At 44.1% G+C, this 17,465-nt stretch overlaps 1 protein-coding gene across 3 annotated transcripts; it reads right to left on the bottom strand.

The window, feature by feature from the left end:
- Positions 1-2,799: 2,799 nt before the first annotated feature.
- LOC117676117 (protein FAM13A-like) lies at positions 2,800-14,455 on the bottom strand. 3 transcript variants are annotated; one of them, XM_034435350.3, is made up of 6 exons: positions 14,245-14,455; positions 10,869-11,025; positions 7,943-8,152; positions 6,802-6,985; positions 5,613-5,748; positions 2,800-3,292 (listed from the first exon to the last, which is right to left on the bottom strand). In XM_034435350.3, exons 1-6 carry the CDS (start codon positions 14,272-14,274, stop codon positions 3,128-3,130), a joined length of 882 nt encoding a protein of 293 aa, XP_034291241.1. In that variant the 5' UTR covers positions 14,275-14,455; the 3' UTR covers positions 2,800-3,127. The 3 variants fall into 3 exon arrangements, with proteins under 3 accessions (XP_034291241.1, XP_034291240.1, XP_034291242.1); XM_034435349.3 differs by having other exon boundaries at positions 10,869-11,028; XM_034435351.3 differs by lacking the exon at positions 7,943-8,152 and having other exon boundaries at positions 10,869-11,028.
- Positions 14,456-17,465: the final 3,010 nt, after the last annotated feature.

The following is a 17,465-nucleotide window of genomic DNA, read 5'->3' on the forward strand; positions in this document are numbered from 1 at the left end:
AATCTTGCTCCAAAGGGACAGAAAGGAGCCTTTGACCACTCCCTGACCTCTGCCTCAGTTTGTCGAATATTATCTTGAAATTTATTGCAGCTCTGCTATGACAGGGTTATGTGGGAACCATTCCTTAGCTTAGAGCAGTGATAGGATTCAGTCGGTTCGGGCCAGTTCAGGCGAACCGATAGTTCGGTTAGGGTTAGGGTTAGAGTTAGTGGTGGGAGGCACTGTGTTGCAGTGGTTCTCCTCCTTTCTCTCTGACCAGTCGCAGTCTGTGTTGACAGGGGGGCAGAGGTCAACCCCGAGGCCCCTCATATGCGGGGTCCTCTCGCCCCTCCTGTTCAACATTTATGTGAAGCCGCTGGGTGAGATCATCCATGGTTTCGGGGTGAAGTACCACCAGTACGCTGATGACACCCAGCTGTACATCTCCACCCCGGACCACCCCAACGATGCCCTTGAAGTGATGTCCCGGTGCCTGGAGGCCATGCGGATCTGGATGGGGAGAAATAGGCTCAGGCTCAACCCATCCAAGACCGAGTGGCTGTGGTTTCCGACGTCCCGATATAGTCAGTTGGTGCCATCACTGACTATTGGGGGAAAATCATTGGCCCCCACGGAGAGGGCGCGCAACTTGGGCGTCCTCCTGGATTCACTGCTGTCTTTAGAAGAGCACTTGATGGCCGTGACCGGGAGGATTTTTTATCAGGTTCGCCTGATTCGCCAGTTGCGTCCCTTTCTGGATCGGGACTCCTTACGCACAGTCACTCATGCCCTCGTCACCTCCCGCCTGGACTATTGTAACACTCTCTACATGGGGCTCCCCTTGAGGAGTACCCGGAGGCTCCAACTGGCGCAGAGTGCGGCCGCGCAGGTGGTAATGGGAGCGACATGGCACTCCCATGTAACACCCCTCCTGCGCGAGCTGCACTGGCTCCCGGTGGTCTTCCGGGTGCGCTTCAAGGTTTTGGTTACCACCTTTAAAGCGCTCCATGGCTCAGGATCTGGGTACTTGCGGGACCGCCTACTACCACCAATAGCCTCCCTGGCGGCCCCCAGGGGGAGAGCCTTCTCTGTGGGGGCGCCTACTATCTGGAACGAGCTCCCCCCCTGGAGATACGGAGGATCCCGGATCTGCATACCTTCCGCTGCGCTCTCAAGACCTTTTTATTCCATCAGGCGGGCCTGGCCTAACTTTCTCCCTCTTTTTAAACAATTTTAATAATTTTAATATTTTTAATATTCAAAGTTTAAATTTGTTTTAAATTGATTGGGGTTTTAATTTGTTTGGGCCAAATTATTTAATTCGATTTTATTTCTGCTTTTTAAATTTTGTATATATGTATTTTATTGTTGGCTGTTCACCGCCCTGAGTCCTTCGGGAGTAGGGCAGTATATAAATCAAATAAATGTAAAAGTAAGTAAAAAAGTTAAATTGCTGGCTGGCCACTCCCCTCCCTGCCCCTTCCAGGAGTCCCCACGCAACCCATTTTGGCTCCAACGTAAGTGCAGGGAGGCCTCCTAGGCCCAAAAGAGGGGGTGGGGGGGTGCATCCCCCTGGCCCGTTTTTGCTCCCAGGGGAGTGCAGGAAGCCGAGTGCTGCCTGTCACACTCCCTGGCCACGCCCACCATTGCCACGCCCACCATTGCCACGCCCACCCAGCCGGTCATTAGGGCAGAGAAATTATTTGAATCCTGCTACTGGCTTAGAGTATTTGTTGCATGCCTATACTGTACATACACTAAACAGCAAAACAAACTGTAGGCAAAGGCAAAACTGTGTATCTCTATTGTTGGCGGGAGATCCATCCTTCAAGGTTTACCAAAAGTTTGCTTTGGAAAACCAGCCTACACCGAATCTCCCTTCCTCTATTTTGTCACGTTGGTTCAAGTTGTCTTGTGTTGTCCAACATATTGTTACCTCAAGAATTGTCAGCCTTGGAGGTAGGCCAGGCCAAGGCACAGATGCTGCAAGCACTATGGAAACTCTGCGTAATTCCTAACAGAGTATAAAAACAAAATCTTGAAAGACTGGCAGAGTCTTTCTTTCCTCTTTTATGCCAAAGAGAGTGAAGATTGGGCAATCTGGGTGTCTTTCTCACATACTTCCAGGGCTAAACAATTATTGAATTTCTTCTTCAAAACCATTTCTACACTCTTCTGCAAAAATGACCCAGATGGAACGAGTGGGGAAGCACAAGGCTGCCTTTATGGCATTCATCCCCTCCCCTGCCCAATTCTTCTCATGTCTATTCTTTCTTCTGGCAACATATTGTGGATTGTAAAGCTGAGGTTAAATAAGTAGACTTTTAATGGCATGGCTTTCACCTCACGGGAAAGGAAGTCTGGGCCTCAATCACAACTAAAAAGCAGATCAGGGAGCTGGAGAGAGAAATTCTCCCCTTTGCTCATCATTCTGCTGGACAGCTTTAATAGATCCCCTTTATATTTTCTGAAGAACTCTGTGCAGCTGGGAAAAAAACAAAAATAACCTCCAGGAGTAGAGAATTCAGAAGCAGCTCTTGAGGGTGGTATTTATAGAGAATGTTCTAAACTTGTCCAGTAAAACTGTGACAAGTTTTTAAGTGATTTGTTTTGCTGTTGGGAGATTGCAGGGAAAAGGATAGGATTTGTTTTGGATGTTTTCATTTCTTCCAAATTTGACCTTACCACGATGAAAAGGGCGGTAGCTAGCTAAAGATCAGCCTATTTGGCAAAACATAAGAGTTGTAGAATAAATAAAAACAGGGAGGAATGAAACCTGATAGCAAGGATTCCTGTCCAAGAAGGAGGAGGAAGAGGAAGTAATATTACCAATGTAGGTTATTTATTTGTTTGTTTAGGGCCATCAAAAATAGATTTGTTCCATATTCTAATACTTCAAATGGAAAGGACACATTAGGTAGTTTGTCTTCTGTTTTCAAGATGTTATCAAGGGTTCTCCAAAGGATGCACAAATTATGTAAACAGCAGATATTTATAGCCAAACGTCTGTTTGAACTCTGCATAGAGCTTGCACAGTATTATTTGAAAACAACTGTTTTCGGGTAGTATAAATCAGAACGAAGGGTGCTTGACTTGGAAATTGACGAATTTGCCCCAGAAAAGGATTAATGCGTTGCAAATCGCTACCTCAAACTGACCCTGTTTTCCCAGAACTGTGAGCTGAAAGATTAAAAACGCAACATTGCCACCACATGGATGGAAGGCGCCAGACAGCTCTGGGCATCCCTGGTGGAGGTTCATTTTCCTCTGTCGGTTGTGTGAGCTCTTGAGGTGGCGAGACAGGATGGAAAATCTGTGGAGAAGCAACAAGTGTTAAAAAAAAAAAAGCTATAGGATGGAGGAGGTAGAGGCCATTTTCAAAAGAAATGGATAATTGTTGAGCTGGAAGATCACACGTGGCCAGCGTGCCCTCTGCCTCTATTCTAGCATGCTGCTCTGTATCTATGGGGATTCTCAGTCATCCAGGTCATGATTGTCCCAAAGGTGGTTTTCGAAGGAGTAACTGGACTTTCTTTGTTTTTCCTTGAAGACGTTTCGCTTCTCATCCAAGAAGCTTCTTCTGTTCTGAACTGAAGAAGCTTCTTGGATGAGAAGTGAAACGTCTTCTAGGAAAACATATGACTAAAACATATGATGAACGGTTGCAGGAACTGGGCATGGCTAGTCTAGTGAAGAGAAGGACCAGGGGAGACATGAGAACTGTCTTCCAATATTTGAGGGGCCGCCACAGAGAGGAAGGGGGTCAAGCTGTTTTCCAAAGCACCTGAAGGCCAGACAAGGAATAATGGATGGAAACTGATCAAGGAGAGATTCAACCTAGAAATGAGGAGGGATTTTCTGACAGTGAGAACAATCAACCAATGGAACAGAAGTTGCCTTCAGAAGTTGTGGGAGCTTCATCACTTGAGACTTTCAAGAAGAGATTGGACTGCCATTTGTCAGAAATGGTGTAGGGTCTCCTGCTTCAGCGGGGGTTGGACTAGATGATTTATAAGGACCCTTCAAACTCTGTTAATCTGTTAAAAACAAAGGAAGTCCATTTGCCTCTTGAAAAAGCACCTTTGGGACATGTCACTTTGTAGATGGCTGTCCAATGTGTTTCTCTACAGCTCCTTGTTCTGGGACTTAGAATCTCAATGTCTCAGCAGGACATCTGGGTGGCAAAGGTCAAGCAGATTAGAAGCCATGGATTTCCTCTATCTTTAACTCCTTAGATCTAAATGACAGTTTAACCAGCAGCTCACCATATGGTCAATTTTTCCAGATCAAGGGGCAGACACTGAGAGCAAGCTATGCCCGGGAAGCCAGATTAAAAAACAAGCTTAGAATATTCCTCAGTAGTTTTTACATTGCTGTCCCACTGAACAAATTAGCTTTTCAATCAATATTGATTCTATAATTGCAATATAATGAACTTCATTCTATTCTTAAATCAGATTCATTCCAGACATTAGGCATGCTTGATTTAATAGTGGGTGAATTGATTAAATCTCAGTTGCCCTGAACTAATGTATTTGTTAACATTCAACGTAAACAACATTTTAGAAATAATATTAATAAAATAAAATAAAACTCTAAATGCACGGTTTGGAAATTGTTGTTATCTCTCTTGGGGATGGGAGAGATCCCTTTATAAATTGGTACCAATATGGAAATATAGGCTATGGTTTTCCCAGTTGCAATGTATGGCTATGAAAGTTGAACCATAAGGAAGTCTGAGCGCCAAAGAATTGAGGCCTTTGAACTCTGGTGCTGGAGAAGACTCCTGCAAGTCCCTTGGACTGCAAGGCTATCAAACTGGTCAGTCTTTGAGGAGATCAACCCTGACTGCTCTTTAGGCCAGATCCTGAAGATGAAACCCAAATACTTTGGCCACCTGATGAGAAGGAAGGACTTAGTGGAGAAGAGCCTAATGCTGGGGAAGATTGAGGGCAAAAGAAGAAGGGGACAGCAGAGAACGAGGTGGCTGGATGGAGTCACTGAAGCAATAGGCATGAGTTTAAATGGACACCGGGGATGGTAGAGGACAGGAAGGCCTGGAGGAACTTTGTCCATGGGGTCACGATGGGTCGGACACGACTGGGGACACAATGGGGACACGCAACTAACAACAAATGGAAATAGATCTAAAATCACAGAAATATTCCTAGTTTCCCTTTTTAATCTGCAACAGGAAAATTAGTTTAAAATCCAGTGGCTTATATGGCTGAATGGCTAGTTATTTTTTGGCTCTGAAATAGAGGGGTTTTTGCCCTCCCTACAAGGATCCATTAAAAATCAATTCTCTTTTTTGCCTTTATTCATTGTGCTCATGACTGTGACTGTGCAGCCCAGGGAGATATTAAGTTAGATCAAGGGAGATCCAAGGTCATATCTTGAACTGGTCCAACAGTGAGTGCTTCAACACTGGAGGCTTTCAAGAAACTGGTCAACCCTTTGTTTGAAATGGTGTAGGGTCTTCTGCCTTAGCAAGGAGTTGGACTAGAACAAAGCTGGCTGGGGAATTCTGGGAGTTGAAGTCCGCCAGGCTTAAAGTTGCCAAGGTTGGAGACCCCTTGGACTAGAAGACCTTCCAAAACTCCATTATTCTGGTCTTCATGAGAGGCTCTTACCTGGAACTGCTCTTCCATTGGGGACAAATGGTTGTTGGGGCTCTCCAGAAACAGATCCTTGTGGTGCTGAAGCATATGCAGGAGCATGGCATTGCAAAGGGTTTGCTTTTCATATGCCAAAGGGCTGCAAGGAATTCTAGAAAATGCACACCAAAATGGTAGTTATAGTAGTAGTAAGAAGGAGGAGGAGGACAAGGAGGATGGAATGCTGTAAGTTTAATGTTTCTCAGACTCAAGTTTTGCTCAAAAGTTTGAAGATGCTCTCTGCAACTCAGCCTTGGCTTCCTTTGCTTTATACCTTAACATGACTAAAAAAAGGCTCATTTTCTTGAATGGAAAACTCCCAATGATGATAAGGAAATAAATGAATGATTTTGTCAACCATCCCTTTCCTTTTAAAAGCAATAGTGCTTACACTTATATACCGCTTCATAGTGCTTTTCAAGCACTCTCTGGGCGGTTTACAATTATTTGCATCTTGCCCCCAACAATCTGGGTCGTCCTTTTACCGACTTCGATGGAATGGAAGGCTGAGTTAACCTCAAGCCTCATCAGGATTGAACTCCAGACTGTGTGCAGAATTAACCTGCAATGCTGCATTCTAGTCACTCTGCCACCATGGTTCCGTCTGATCCCAATATTTGATCCAGTGGTGAAATCCAATTTTTTTATTCTGTGGGCATGGCTTGGTGGGCGTGGTGTGGCTTGGTGGGCATGGCTTGGTGGACGTGGCAGGGGAAGGATATTGCAAAATCTCCATTCCCACCCCACCCTGGGGCCAGCCAGAGGTAGTATTTGCCGGTTCTCCGAACTACTCAAAATTTCTGCTACCGGTTCTCCAGAACGTGTCAGAACCTGCTGGATTTCACCCCTGATTCAACAATAAGAAGCATTACGAATTTTGGCTTTGCTATTGATGCTTGAGATATTTTTTAAAAAAAATACAGAGAATCTATATGTTGTGGGAGATGCAATTTGGATCATAAAATGATGTCATACTTCACTATTATCTGAGGTGCATCTTCAGAGGCCCATTTAGATTCCAGAGCCAAACATTAAATTATCACTTGCTCTAATCAAGTGATCCTGTAATTCTTCCAGTCTCACTCAGGAAGGATAATTAGATGATCAGACTATTAAAGGTGAATTAGATGGCAGCTCAGGATGAGGTGTCGAAAGAACTTCTTACCGGAATAACGTGGGGCCGAAAACAATGGCCAGATTCTCCAGGGTCATCTGATTCACATCACTGTTTGCAGCCACCTTGGCAAGAAATCTAATGAGGAAACGAGCAAGGCAACTGTGGGCTTCCGGAAGTCTATTGAATAGGCTTTTTAGACATCTTGTTTGCTCTGTGGTGCAGTTTTTATTCTCTGTGAAAGACGGGACGGTAATGATTAACAGAGGAAGATTAACATCAGTTAGAATTTGTTCGGTATTTCATAGGTGTTGACTCTCAAGGCATGTGCTCAAAGCCTTGCTGAATTGGGGTTCCCCAGAGATGGCAGCTGGCACGTCCTAAACAAAGAATTGCACGCAGGGCTCCTGAATACATTTGATACGGAGCGGCCTCCCTCCAAGGAAAGGATGGAGATTTCATTCCGTGCAGATGCCTTCAGAGCAGATTTATGGTGGAATTGGCGACCAAGGCCCATGTTTAGAGAGCACTGCTGGTCTTTTAAGATTATGCAAGGCTAAAGGAAGTGAGCGAGGGTTAAAAAAAAGACAATATAATTTTTTTAAAAAACATAATCAAGGGAAGATGGGTCCGGTATTGGAATTTAAGTAAATGTCATACGCATGTAACAATAAGCTAGCATGCAGTTTAAATTCTTGTTTGTGGCCCAGAATAATATTTTTGTTATGAAGGTATTATTATTATTATTATATGAGATTTCCAAATACAAACTGTAGCCTTGACTCATAAAACATTTGATTTAACTCTATTTGAAATTGGAGGAGGAGGAGGAGGAGGAGGAGGAGGAGGAGGAGGAGGAGGGAGAAGGAGGAGGGGGAGGAGACATCAAACTTTCTTGATTCAAAACAGGAGTGAAATCCAAATTTTTTCCCTACTGGTTCTGTGGGCGTGGCTTGGCGGGCATGGCAGGGGAAGGATATTGCACAATCTCCATTCCTACCCCACTCCAGGGGAAGGATACTGCAAAATCTCCATTCCCACCCCACTCTAAGGCCAGCCAGAGGTAGTATTTGCCGGTTCTTCCAAACTACTCAAAATTTCCGCTACCTGTTCTCCAGAACCTGCCAGGACCTGCTGGATTTCACCCCTGACTCAAAATAAAAATAAAAAGTGTTTTATGTACTTGCTGTACCTTCAAAAATAGCCCAAATATCAGTGCACAGTTTCTCCGGGAAAACAGCAGTTGGAAGCTGATTCAGGAATAGTTTAAGGAGGCCGGCAACAGAGTTGATATCTCCTTCCTTAACAAGATCAACTTCTTCGCCTTGATCATACTTTAATCTAAGCGCCCTGATTTTGGCTGCTGATCCATTGATCCGAAAGAGGCCTTTGTGGTTTAGCCCTAGGAGAACATGCAACATCCTGTGTTGTATATTGTTAATGGTAAATACATTCTTACAGAGCTCCAAGAGGATCCATGAACAAATAGAAGAGATGAGGGGGTTTGGAGGATCCCCAAGATTCATAAAATTATTTTAAAATATAATTATATTAAGGGGAAGAAAGGAGACCTTCCTCCTGCCAATTCTGATTTTTTTTTTTTAAAGGCAGGACGTTCTTTAGAAACATTTCCTTCTACAAATTTCTTCCATGAGACAGCAAAATGCAATAGAGTGTTGCTTTCTTCTTCTTCCTCCTCCTCCTCCTAGGTCAGGAATCAGCAACCCATGGCTCTGGAGCCGCATGTGGCTCTTTCATCCCTCTGCTGCTTCTCCCTGTTGCTGGTCAGCTCCACAATTGATAGGGCTTTCTGTTAGGACAGGTAGAGGAAAAAGGATGCCGTGCTAGGAGGAGACTCTATGGTAGCAGAACTGGACTTCCAATCAGCAGGAAACAGGACACCATGTTAGGAGGCGACTCTATGATGGGGGAACCGGACTTCCGGTCCGCAGAGGAAAAAGGGCGCTAGGAAGAGACTATGATGGGGGAATTGGACTTCCGATCGGCCCCAGAATTGAACGGGGGCTTCCGGTTAGGACCTTTGTGGTTCTTTGAGTGTTTAAGGCTGCTGACCCCTATTCTAGGTAATTTATTTATTTATTTATTTATTTATTTATTTATTATATTATATTTCTATACCGCCCTTCTCCTGCGGGACTCAGGGCGGTGTACAGCCAGGATAAAACATAGCATATAAAATTTAAAAACATTTTAAAAAACAATTAAATAATTTTGGCCCGAATTTAAAACAACCCAATTAAAACCGAAATTCGATTAAAAAACTAAGAGGATGGGATCAATAATACTGTGATCAAATAAAAACAAAACTAAATATAGTAATTAATGGTATTTGGCCACTGTGTCTTCATTTGTCATTCTATGTACAAAACCAAATTTTATTCATCCTCCATTTCAGGTGACAGTACCTAAGATTACCTGGCTGTAGGCATTATTTATATTACCATGGCCACAGAAGAAAAACCTCCTAGAGCAGGGGTCTCCAACCTTGGCAACTTTAAGACTTGTGGATTTCAACTCCCAGAGTTCCTCAGCCAGCAAAGCTGAGGAAAGTTGAAGTCCACAAGTCTTAAAGTTGCCAAGGTTGGAGACCCCTGTCCTAGACAACCTACTTGTATTGAACTTTTATGTTGCAAAGAAAAAAACCCCACAGTATCTGATGCAAAGCAAATCTTTCCACTGGATTATCATTGCAAAAACCAGCTAATAAATCTCAAACTGGCAAGCTCACTGAAACTGTGCGCCCAACTCAAAATAGAATGCGTAATAGATTTGCATATAATCTACTTCCAGATCACACAACTTTTTCCTCCAGATGAGGCTGTTTTCTTCTTTTATCTTGGACCTGTTGATTCTTGGTAGAGTTATGGAAAAGCGATGAGTCAAGGTGATACTGGAGATTAGAGCTAAGGTGGAGGCTTTGCCTTGGCCATGATCAGTTGGGTGGCAACTTCAGCAAATGCATCATCATTCAAAGGGGAATTTCCTGTATCTCCAGGATGGTTGGGGAAATGCCAACCAGCCTGCATTTACTTTGTCTAACTAACAGGTTTGTCTGTACAGTTAGAGGAAAAAGCTACCAGCCGTGATGGTGGCGCAATTTGCAGGCCAATTCTGCCTACTGCCAGGAGTTCAATCCTGACTGGCTCAAGGTTAACTCAGCCTTCCATCCTTCCGAGGTCAGTAAAATGAGGATTCAGATGGTTGGGGGCAATATGCTGATTCTGTAAACTGTTTAGAGAGGGACATATAAGTCTAAGTGCTATTGCTATTGCTATGCAACCTGCCTTGTGCGTCTAAAACTAGACTGAATTCAGCTTCCACCTTATGCTGTTTGTTCTTCATTGCTATGTCATGACAGACTGCCATGAACTGTGGGGAGAGGGAATGAAGGGGGAGGATGCTTGGGAAAACGAAAGTAAGTGCTGTATCTCTTCAAGATGCTGCCTCAAGTTCCCCCAGCTAGAAGAAAGAGGGAGCTGCAAGCTGCAAACTACACTTGGACTGACCATTATGAAAACATATTGCCTCAACCTGATTGGCCATACGGAGGTGGGCAGTGAGAGACAGCTAAGTGAGGAAAGGTTGAATTTAGGGATTTTGGCACGCGATTCTTAGTTCTGGCTTTGCATTGCTGCAATACACTTGACTTGTAATAAAACTATACTTTTCTCAACCAATGGAGCCAAGGATTGTATCCATTTAGAGGTTTCAGTTGTGGCAGGTCTGATACTGATGCCTATAGGTTTTTATAGGAGGAGGTAACTTCTTTTCTATCCAGAAATGCCCTTGAGAGGACAATTTCCAGATTATAATAATCCACATTTGATCCTTGAATTTGTTGATTCTGCTTGAGATGGGATCTGGACAGGATGACGATTTACCTGACAAACTCAGAACTGTCTATGGACAGTCATTGCAAAAGAAGAGATGTCTGGAGCCACATTTCATCAGTGACATTGAATGGACACCATTACCAGCGATATTAATCCCCAAAGTACATGCCATTACCTGACCAAATGCAAACACACTTCGTTGTGTTGAGAATTTCCATCTGAAAGCAAGAAAATGGTCACAACCAAGGAAAATCATTAACTTACCAAACTCTTCTAAATATTCCACTGTGTGTTGGACAACTAAAGGAAGAGACTGTTGTGTCGTATCCTTGATGACTACATCAAGGGGAGAACCAAAGATTCTTTGAGGCTCCGGTCCAATTTTGTTTCCACCGTGCTTCACTTTTACAGATGACAATGACTGCTGCAAAGAGACATAATTGTGCTGTTGCCCTTGCTTGCACCATAAATTTACAAAATTTATAAAATGTCAAGGTTCTAATAACAGGGATATGGAACTGAGTTGTGAGCCTTGAAAATTGTTGGGCATGGATTGATGTATTATGCAACATTCACTGAAAGTAATTGAAGGAGGGACATTTGTTAGTTCCACTAACTTGAGCAAAGATGTTGTGTGCCTTGCAACCTGACCTTCCCCCAGCCAATTAATATTTTAAATGAAATAACCTTACTGCATAAGAAGTTTAAAGTTTATAAAAATGTATAGTTTTTCTTATTCCTGCACCCACATCCTTGGTGTAAAATGCAGGTAAGCCTTGTATTACATTGATCTGCCTTCTTGCTTGATTTGTACACATACAATTTATGACTGTGGCCCACATGCAAACTTCTTGTTAATTATAACAGAAAAAGCCTTACACTTAATCAAGCGTGCATTTAGGGTGGGATTAAATCAGCCTTTCCTAAGTGTTTCTTGAAAACAAGATATATTACACCTAGAGGATTACCTCAATTGACTAAACAGAGCTCCCAAATAAAACAAAAATAGAAATAAGTTCTGTTTCCAGAAAACAATTATTTTGACACTTTTGGGTTCATGCCACATTGTTGCATCCATCTTTTTAAGATCTGCCATTGTTGCTGATGCCAAATTTGTTGCTTTGTTGTTTGTTGCTTAGTTTATTCATCATTCATGTTTCCAAAACTGCCCAGCTTCTTCATACCTCTTTCCCACTCATCCCTTTTAAGGACAAAACGAAGTTGGACCAGAGTCTCCAGGATTTTTTAAGGGTTTGTCCAGAGGTCTTCAAACTTGGCAGCTTTAAGACGTGTGGACTGTTGAAGTCCACCCGTCTGAAAGCTGCCAAGTCTGAAGACCTCTGGTCCAGACTATCAATTAATACTTCAAGAGTTAGTGAGAAAATTAGGGTAACATACATCTGGTGACATCAGAATAATGGAAGAGATCTTCTAGTCCAGCAGGAGACCTTATAGCATTTCAGACAAGTGGCTGTCCAGTCTCTTCTTTAAAAAAAACCCAGATGAAGCTCCCACAACGTCTGAAGTCAAGCCATTCCACTGGTTCATTTTCCTCACTCTTAGGAAGTTTCTCCTTAATTCCAGGTTGAGGTTTTTAAGAAGAGACTGGACACCCATTTGTCTGGAGTGGCATAGGGTCTCCTGTTTGAGCAAGGGTTGGACTAGAAGATCCCTTCAACTCTGTTATTCTGATGTCACCAGATTTATGGTACCCTAACTTTCTCATTAATCCTTAAAGTATTAATTTGATGTAACGGTAACAGAGTTGGAAGGGACCTTGGAGGTCATCTAGTCCAACCCCCTGCTCATGCAGGAGACCTGTACTAGGGATTCTAACCGCCGACCTTTCTGATCGACAAGCTCAGTGTCTCAGCCGCTGAGCCACAAGATCAAGCCCAAGGAAGACCTCGCCTTGCCTAGCCTGAGTGTTTAAAAAAAAACAAAAAACGGGTCTCTTCCAGGGACTCCAGGGCTGTGTTCACACGAACCGCTTCCCCTTGGCTGATGAATTTCATCCTGATCCCTTCCCCCACCACCCCAAAGCCAATCTAACTTTAACAGGTGCAAATGCAGCATCTTTACCCACGGAGCCGAGCGCGCTTGCTTGCACCTCACCCTTTTCCAAGACCCGGCTTGGTGCTGGTCATGGGAACCCCACCCTAGATGCTGCTCCGTTGTGCCAAGCATACTAGTCCTGAAGCAAAGAGTTTGACCCCCCCCCCGAGCTTGCAAAGTCTACGTGCGGACACCCATCGCCAGGGGTGAAATCTAAAATTTTTCCCTACCGGTTCTGTGGGCGTGGCTTGGTGGGCGTGGCAGGGGAAGGATACTGCAAAATCTCCATTCCCACCCCATTTCAGGAGAGAATACTGCAAAGTCCCCATTCCCTCCCCACTCCTGGGGGAAGGATATTGCAAAATCTCCATTCCCGCCCCACTCTGTGGCCAGCCAGAGGTGGTATTTGCTGGTTCTCCAAACTACTCAAAATTTCCGCTACCAGTTCTCCAGAACCTGTCAGAACCTGCTGGATTTCACCCCGCCCATCGCCCTGGCTGGCTGGAAATTGATGGTCTGGACAATACATTTCTTTTATTTTGAGTGGATGTCTTCAGAATCTGTTTTTTAAATCCTGCCTTTTTATAGAATGGTTTTGTGGGGCTCTCATTCATTTTAGACCCTGAATAATAGACCTGGGATGTAGACTGAGGGAGAGTGACAGGCCAAAGTCCCCTGGTGAGCTTCCTTGGTCGAGGAGGAACTAGAGCCTGGTGGTCCCCATTCCTTCTCCAACACTTTGACCCCTCCTCCTTTTTACCTCTATAATTCTCTCTTGAGCACCAAGTTATTGAAATGAAAGCTAGTATATATGATTCTGTTATTACGGACATGATTCCGTGTTGGGGTCAATATTACTTTGATGAGCAATATTAAATTGAAGTGAATCCAAAAATTTAATTCCATTCATTTAATTGTTTCTCAGGCTTGGAAAGCATCCTTCTGTGAACAGAAATTGCTTTTCTGCATGAAGCAGAGCATCTGGACTCAGCCCAGTAGATTCTCCTCTCAAGGCTGAGATAGCAAAATAAAAACTGGTATTCACACTCAAGGGACAATTCCAGGGTCTAAGGTCAAATGTCAGATGAACAGCTGTCACGTGAATTTCCAAGGGAGTCCAAGTAGAACAGGCTGTACCGTAATGCAACATCTCTCAAATATTAAAAAAGCAAATGCAGCTGAAATGTTCATCATTATTAACTTAAAGTTAGAATTTGATCATGAATATGAGTTTGACTCTTTGACTGTAGTGTGAAAAAAAAAGGGTACAGATTATTTTAATGCACTAAGATAGAGTAAACCTCATTGCCTTCAAGTAGTTATTTGAAATAAATCAAACCCAAATAAATAAGCCATATTCCTAAGTAAACATCCTTAAAATCAACGCATAAAAGACAAAATATTGACAAGGGGGAGGGGGGAAAAGGAGAACATTTACAGATAGTAACCAAGTAGGACTGGGACAAAGCCAATCCTGGGTCTTCTTGAAATAAATCAGTCATTTGCAGCATCCTTCTGCTCTTACGTACTCAGAAGGTGCTTTTGCAAACCCTCAGTTAAGCCCAAGGAATTTCGTTCCACTTACGCAGATGGAAATGGAGGCCCCCGTCCCCATGTTAAGTCTGAACCAGAAGTTCCCTTAGGAGAGAAGGCCCACTGTCCAACCATGGTGTTCCTCTGCCCATCGGCACGTCAACAGGGCTGGGGCTATGTAGAAATTCATCCTTCCAGGTAGCCTTGGCAGGTGCTAAAGTAAACAAACAAAGGCAGTCCTTAGCAGCACCAGATTTCTGCTTAGGACACACTCCGTACCTACTGAACCCTTGGACAAAAACTCCCTGGGATATCAAAGCTAAGGATGTTACCATGGCATCCTGCATACACACACACACACACACACACACACACACACACCAGGAAGCAATGACTTCCGGCAATGTGCTCTCTGGACAGCAGGACTAACTGGAGTGGCAAACAGGAGCCCTGGTGCATAAGAAAGGCAGAAATGACTCCATTGTGGGGACATTTCCAGAGACTTCATTCTGCAAAGAAGCAATGCACATTTTCAGATCTATAGTTTGTTAGGAGAAGGGAACAGGTGGGGTCAGAGCAGTGATGGAATTCAATTTTTTTTTTACTACCAGTCCTGTGAGCGTGGCTGGGTGGGTGTGGCAGGGGAAGGATACTGCAAAATCCCCATTCCGTCTCCACTCTGGAGCCAGCCAGAGGTGGTATTTACTGGTTCTCCAAACTACTCAAAATTTCCACTACCGGTTCTCCAGAACCTGTCAGAACCTGCTGAATAGCACCCCTGGGTCAGAGGAAATCTTTGGGGGCCCATGACCTAACAAGAATTTGGGGAATGCTAAGTCATCAGGTGTATGGTCCTTTGCAGGAAAAAAAAAAGTCAATTTGGAGGCCATGATGGTATGATTTAACCTCTGCCAGTTTTTTGTGTGCGTCATGCATGCATCTTTTTGGAAATGGATGCTTCTCTCTGGCCAATTGTAAGATAACCCCAGGCTACGCTTGGTTATCAGGCATTATGTGCGGGTAACGGAAGCTTCTCCGACAGCAGAGCACTCAGTGGGCAACAGGTGTTGATTGCACAGCGCTTGACAAAGGAAAGAAAGAGGACCCTCCCCTGCTGCCCACCCCACCTTCCTTCCTATCATGCACATTGAAAACACTCCACCCGCCAGTTCAGTGTCGGTTCCTGGCTTGTCCCGTTCTCATGCTGGCAGTCCAGGGAGCTGATTGCAGGTTCAGCCCTGACACAGGAGCAAATGGATCTTTGTGTCTGGAGCCCAACCAGTTGCCCAGGTGGTGTGATACTCCATGGAGAGGACCTCCCTTCCCCCAAGAGCTGCCACAATGTGCTTCTCAGCATTTCAAGGTCTGCAGAACCAGAGACGAACACAAACCAGAGACGATCATTGGTTGCTCTGCAGGGAGAGAGGAGCCAAAGACCCAACGGGAGTGAAAGTGCCTTTTGTTGCTTTTTAACAGGGCTCAAATGGTTTTGACTTACATGAATGCACAGCTGGAATAGGGCCAGAGACAAGCAAGGACTTGTGTAAAAATGCTTCTGTGGTGGACGGTGGAGAAATTTGGGCCATAGGCAGAGGTAGCATTCAGCCGGTTCAGACCGATTCACCTGAACCACTAGCGGAAATCACGGGTAGGCCCACCCGCCCACCTACTCACCTACCCACCGAGGCTCTATGCTGGCGAACCATTTCGCCGAATGCCAAAATGGGAGCACGCGTCTGCATGCAGGAAACTGGAAGAGCAGCTGCCTGGTGTACATGCATGCACCGGGAAGATGATTTTCTGGTTTCTGGCATGCGCACTGGCCACCTGGTCTTCCAGTTTCTGGTGCACATGCACGCGTGAAGACCAGCTGGTCGGTGCGCATGCACTCCAGAAACCAGAAGATCATCTTCCCGGTGCACATGTGTGTACCGGGCGGCTGCTCTTCCTTTTTCCAGCACTCCCACACGTGTGAAGACCAGCTGGCCAGTGGGCCGGAACCTGGAACAGCAACAGGCGATGGCTCCCGTGCCCAGAGAGATGGCTTTGCATGCCACTTCCAGCACGTGTGCCTTAAGTTCGCCATCACGGCTCTCTGCCATCCTATTTAGGCACATTTTTTAGCTGCACGCATGCGTGCAAGCCACACGTGCTTTCCTCGTGCGTGCTAACATTTGTGAACTGGTAGGGAAGGTAAGTGAACACCAGCCTTGGCCGTAGGCTTCATAATATGGACAGATGTTCAGAAGGAATTGCTGTCCTGACTATTGTATGCTCCTTGCCTAAAGAAACAATCCTCTTCCTTACCAAATTGCTTTTCTTTTACACACATCCATGTTATCCTTGCAATCAGAATTAATTTGACGATGAGTATGATCAGTATAAATGCAACTGAGTAAGCTACATGAACTTACAATGGAAGCCCCATTTATTTCTACAGAGCATTCAATAGCTGAATGCCTCCTACCAGTAACCTTACTGTTATTCACGAAGAACCATAGAATCCCAGAGGTGGAAGAGACCTTGAAGGTCTTCTAGTCCAATCCCCTGCCCAACCCAAGAGTCCTTATGCCATCCCAGACAAAGATTTGTACATACTTCCTCAACCAGCTAATTGGTTTATCTACCTGGCTTTCCATTTTTTTTCTCTAGGAAGCCTATTAAATGTTAAATGAAACAATGAACCATTTTGGAACAATCTGGTCAGATTTAAATTGAGTCAAATTTCAAGAGTGAAGATCTTTGGAAACTTTAGAGATGGATTTTTCTTCTAATGTAATGGAGCTTTTATGTGCTTAACTAGGAGACCAATGAACTACCCATTTTCAGTGGCTGCTTAAGGATGAACTACATACATAACTCCAGCGCAGGTGGCCAGATTGTGCACAGCAGCACTGGGGATTCGTCGCAAACACGTGTCTTCTCCACCATAGTGATGTTATATAACAACTGTGGCAAACCCTTTGCACTTAGTTCTTTCCCTTTTAGCATTGAACCTACAATGGGCCAGTTTATGGATTGCAACTGTAGTATAATCAGACCATGTATAATTGACAGACTGGATTTTATTATAGATTTTCGTTATTTATTATTTTATAGTAGAATTTTTAATTGTATATTTACTGAGCGTTTTTATTTGTCCTGGTCTCTGGTCTAAGACTGTAATAAATTGATTGAATTGAACTAGGAGTTTTGCTACATTGCAATGTTATAAGATCCCTAGGGAACTCTTGTCTTGAATTTGTAAAATAAATAAAATCAATATTTCAGTTC

This window comes from Pantherophis guttatus, chromosome 6 (genome assembly GCF_059756535.1).
Source record: "Pantherophis guttatus breed Tessera chromosome 6, ASM5975653v1, whole genome shotgun sequence".
NCBI lineage: Eukaryota > Metazoa > Chordata > Lepidosauria > Squamata > Colubridae > Pantherophis > Pantherophis guttatus.

Bases quoted from the DNA above. Each gene is read 5' to 3' on its own strand.
- LOC117676117 (XM_034435349.3), bottom strand. From the start codon at position 14,274: ATGGGGACGGGGGCCTCCATTTCCATCTGC. The intron at 8,153-10,868 runs GTAAGTTAATGA...ATGTTCTCCTAG, and splicing joins GGAATATTTAGAAGAGTTTG to GGCTAAACCACAAAGGCCTC. The intron at 3,293-5,612 runs GTAAGAGCCTCT...GCTTCTCCACAG, and splicing joins CAATGGAAGAGCAGTTCCAG to ATTTTCCATCCTGTCTCGCC.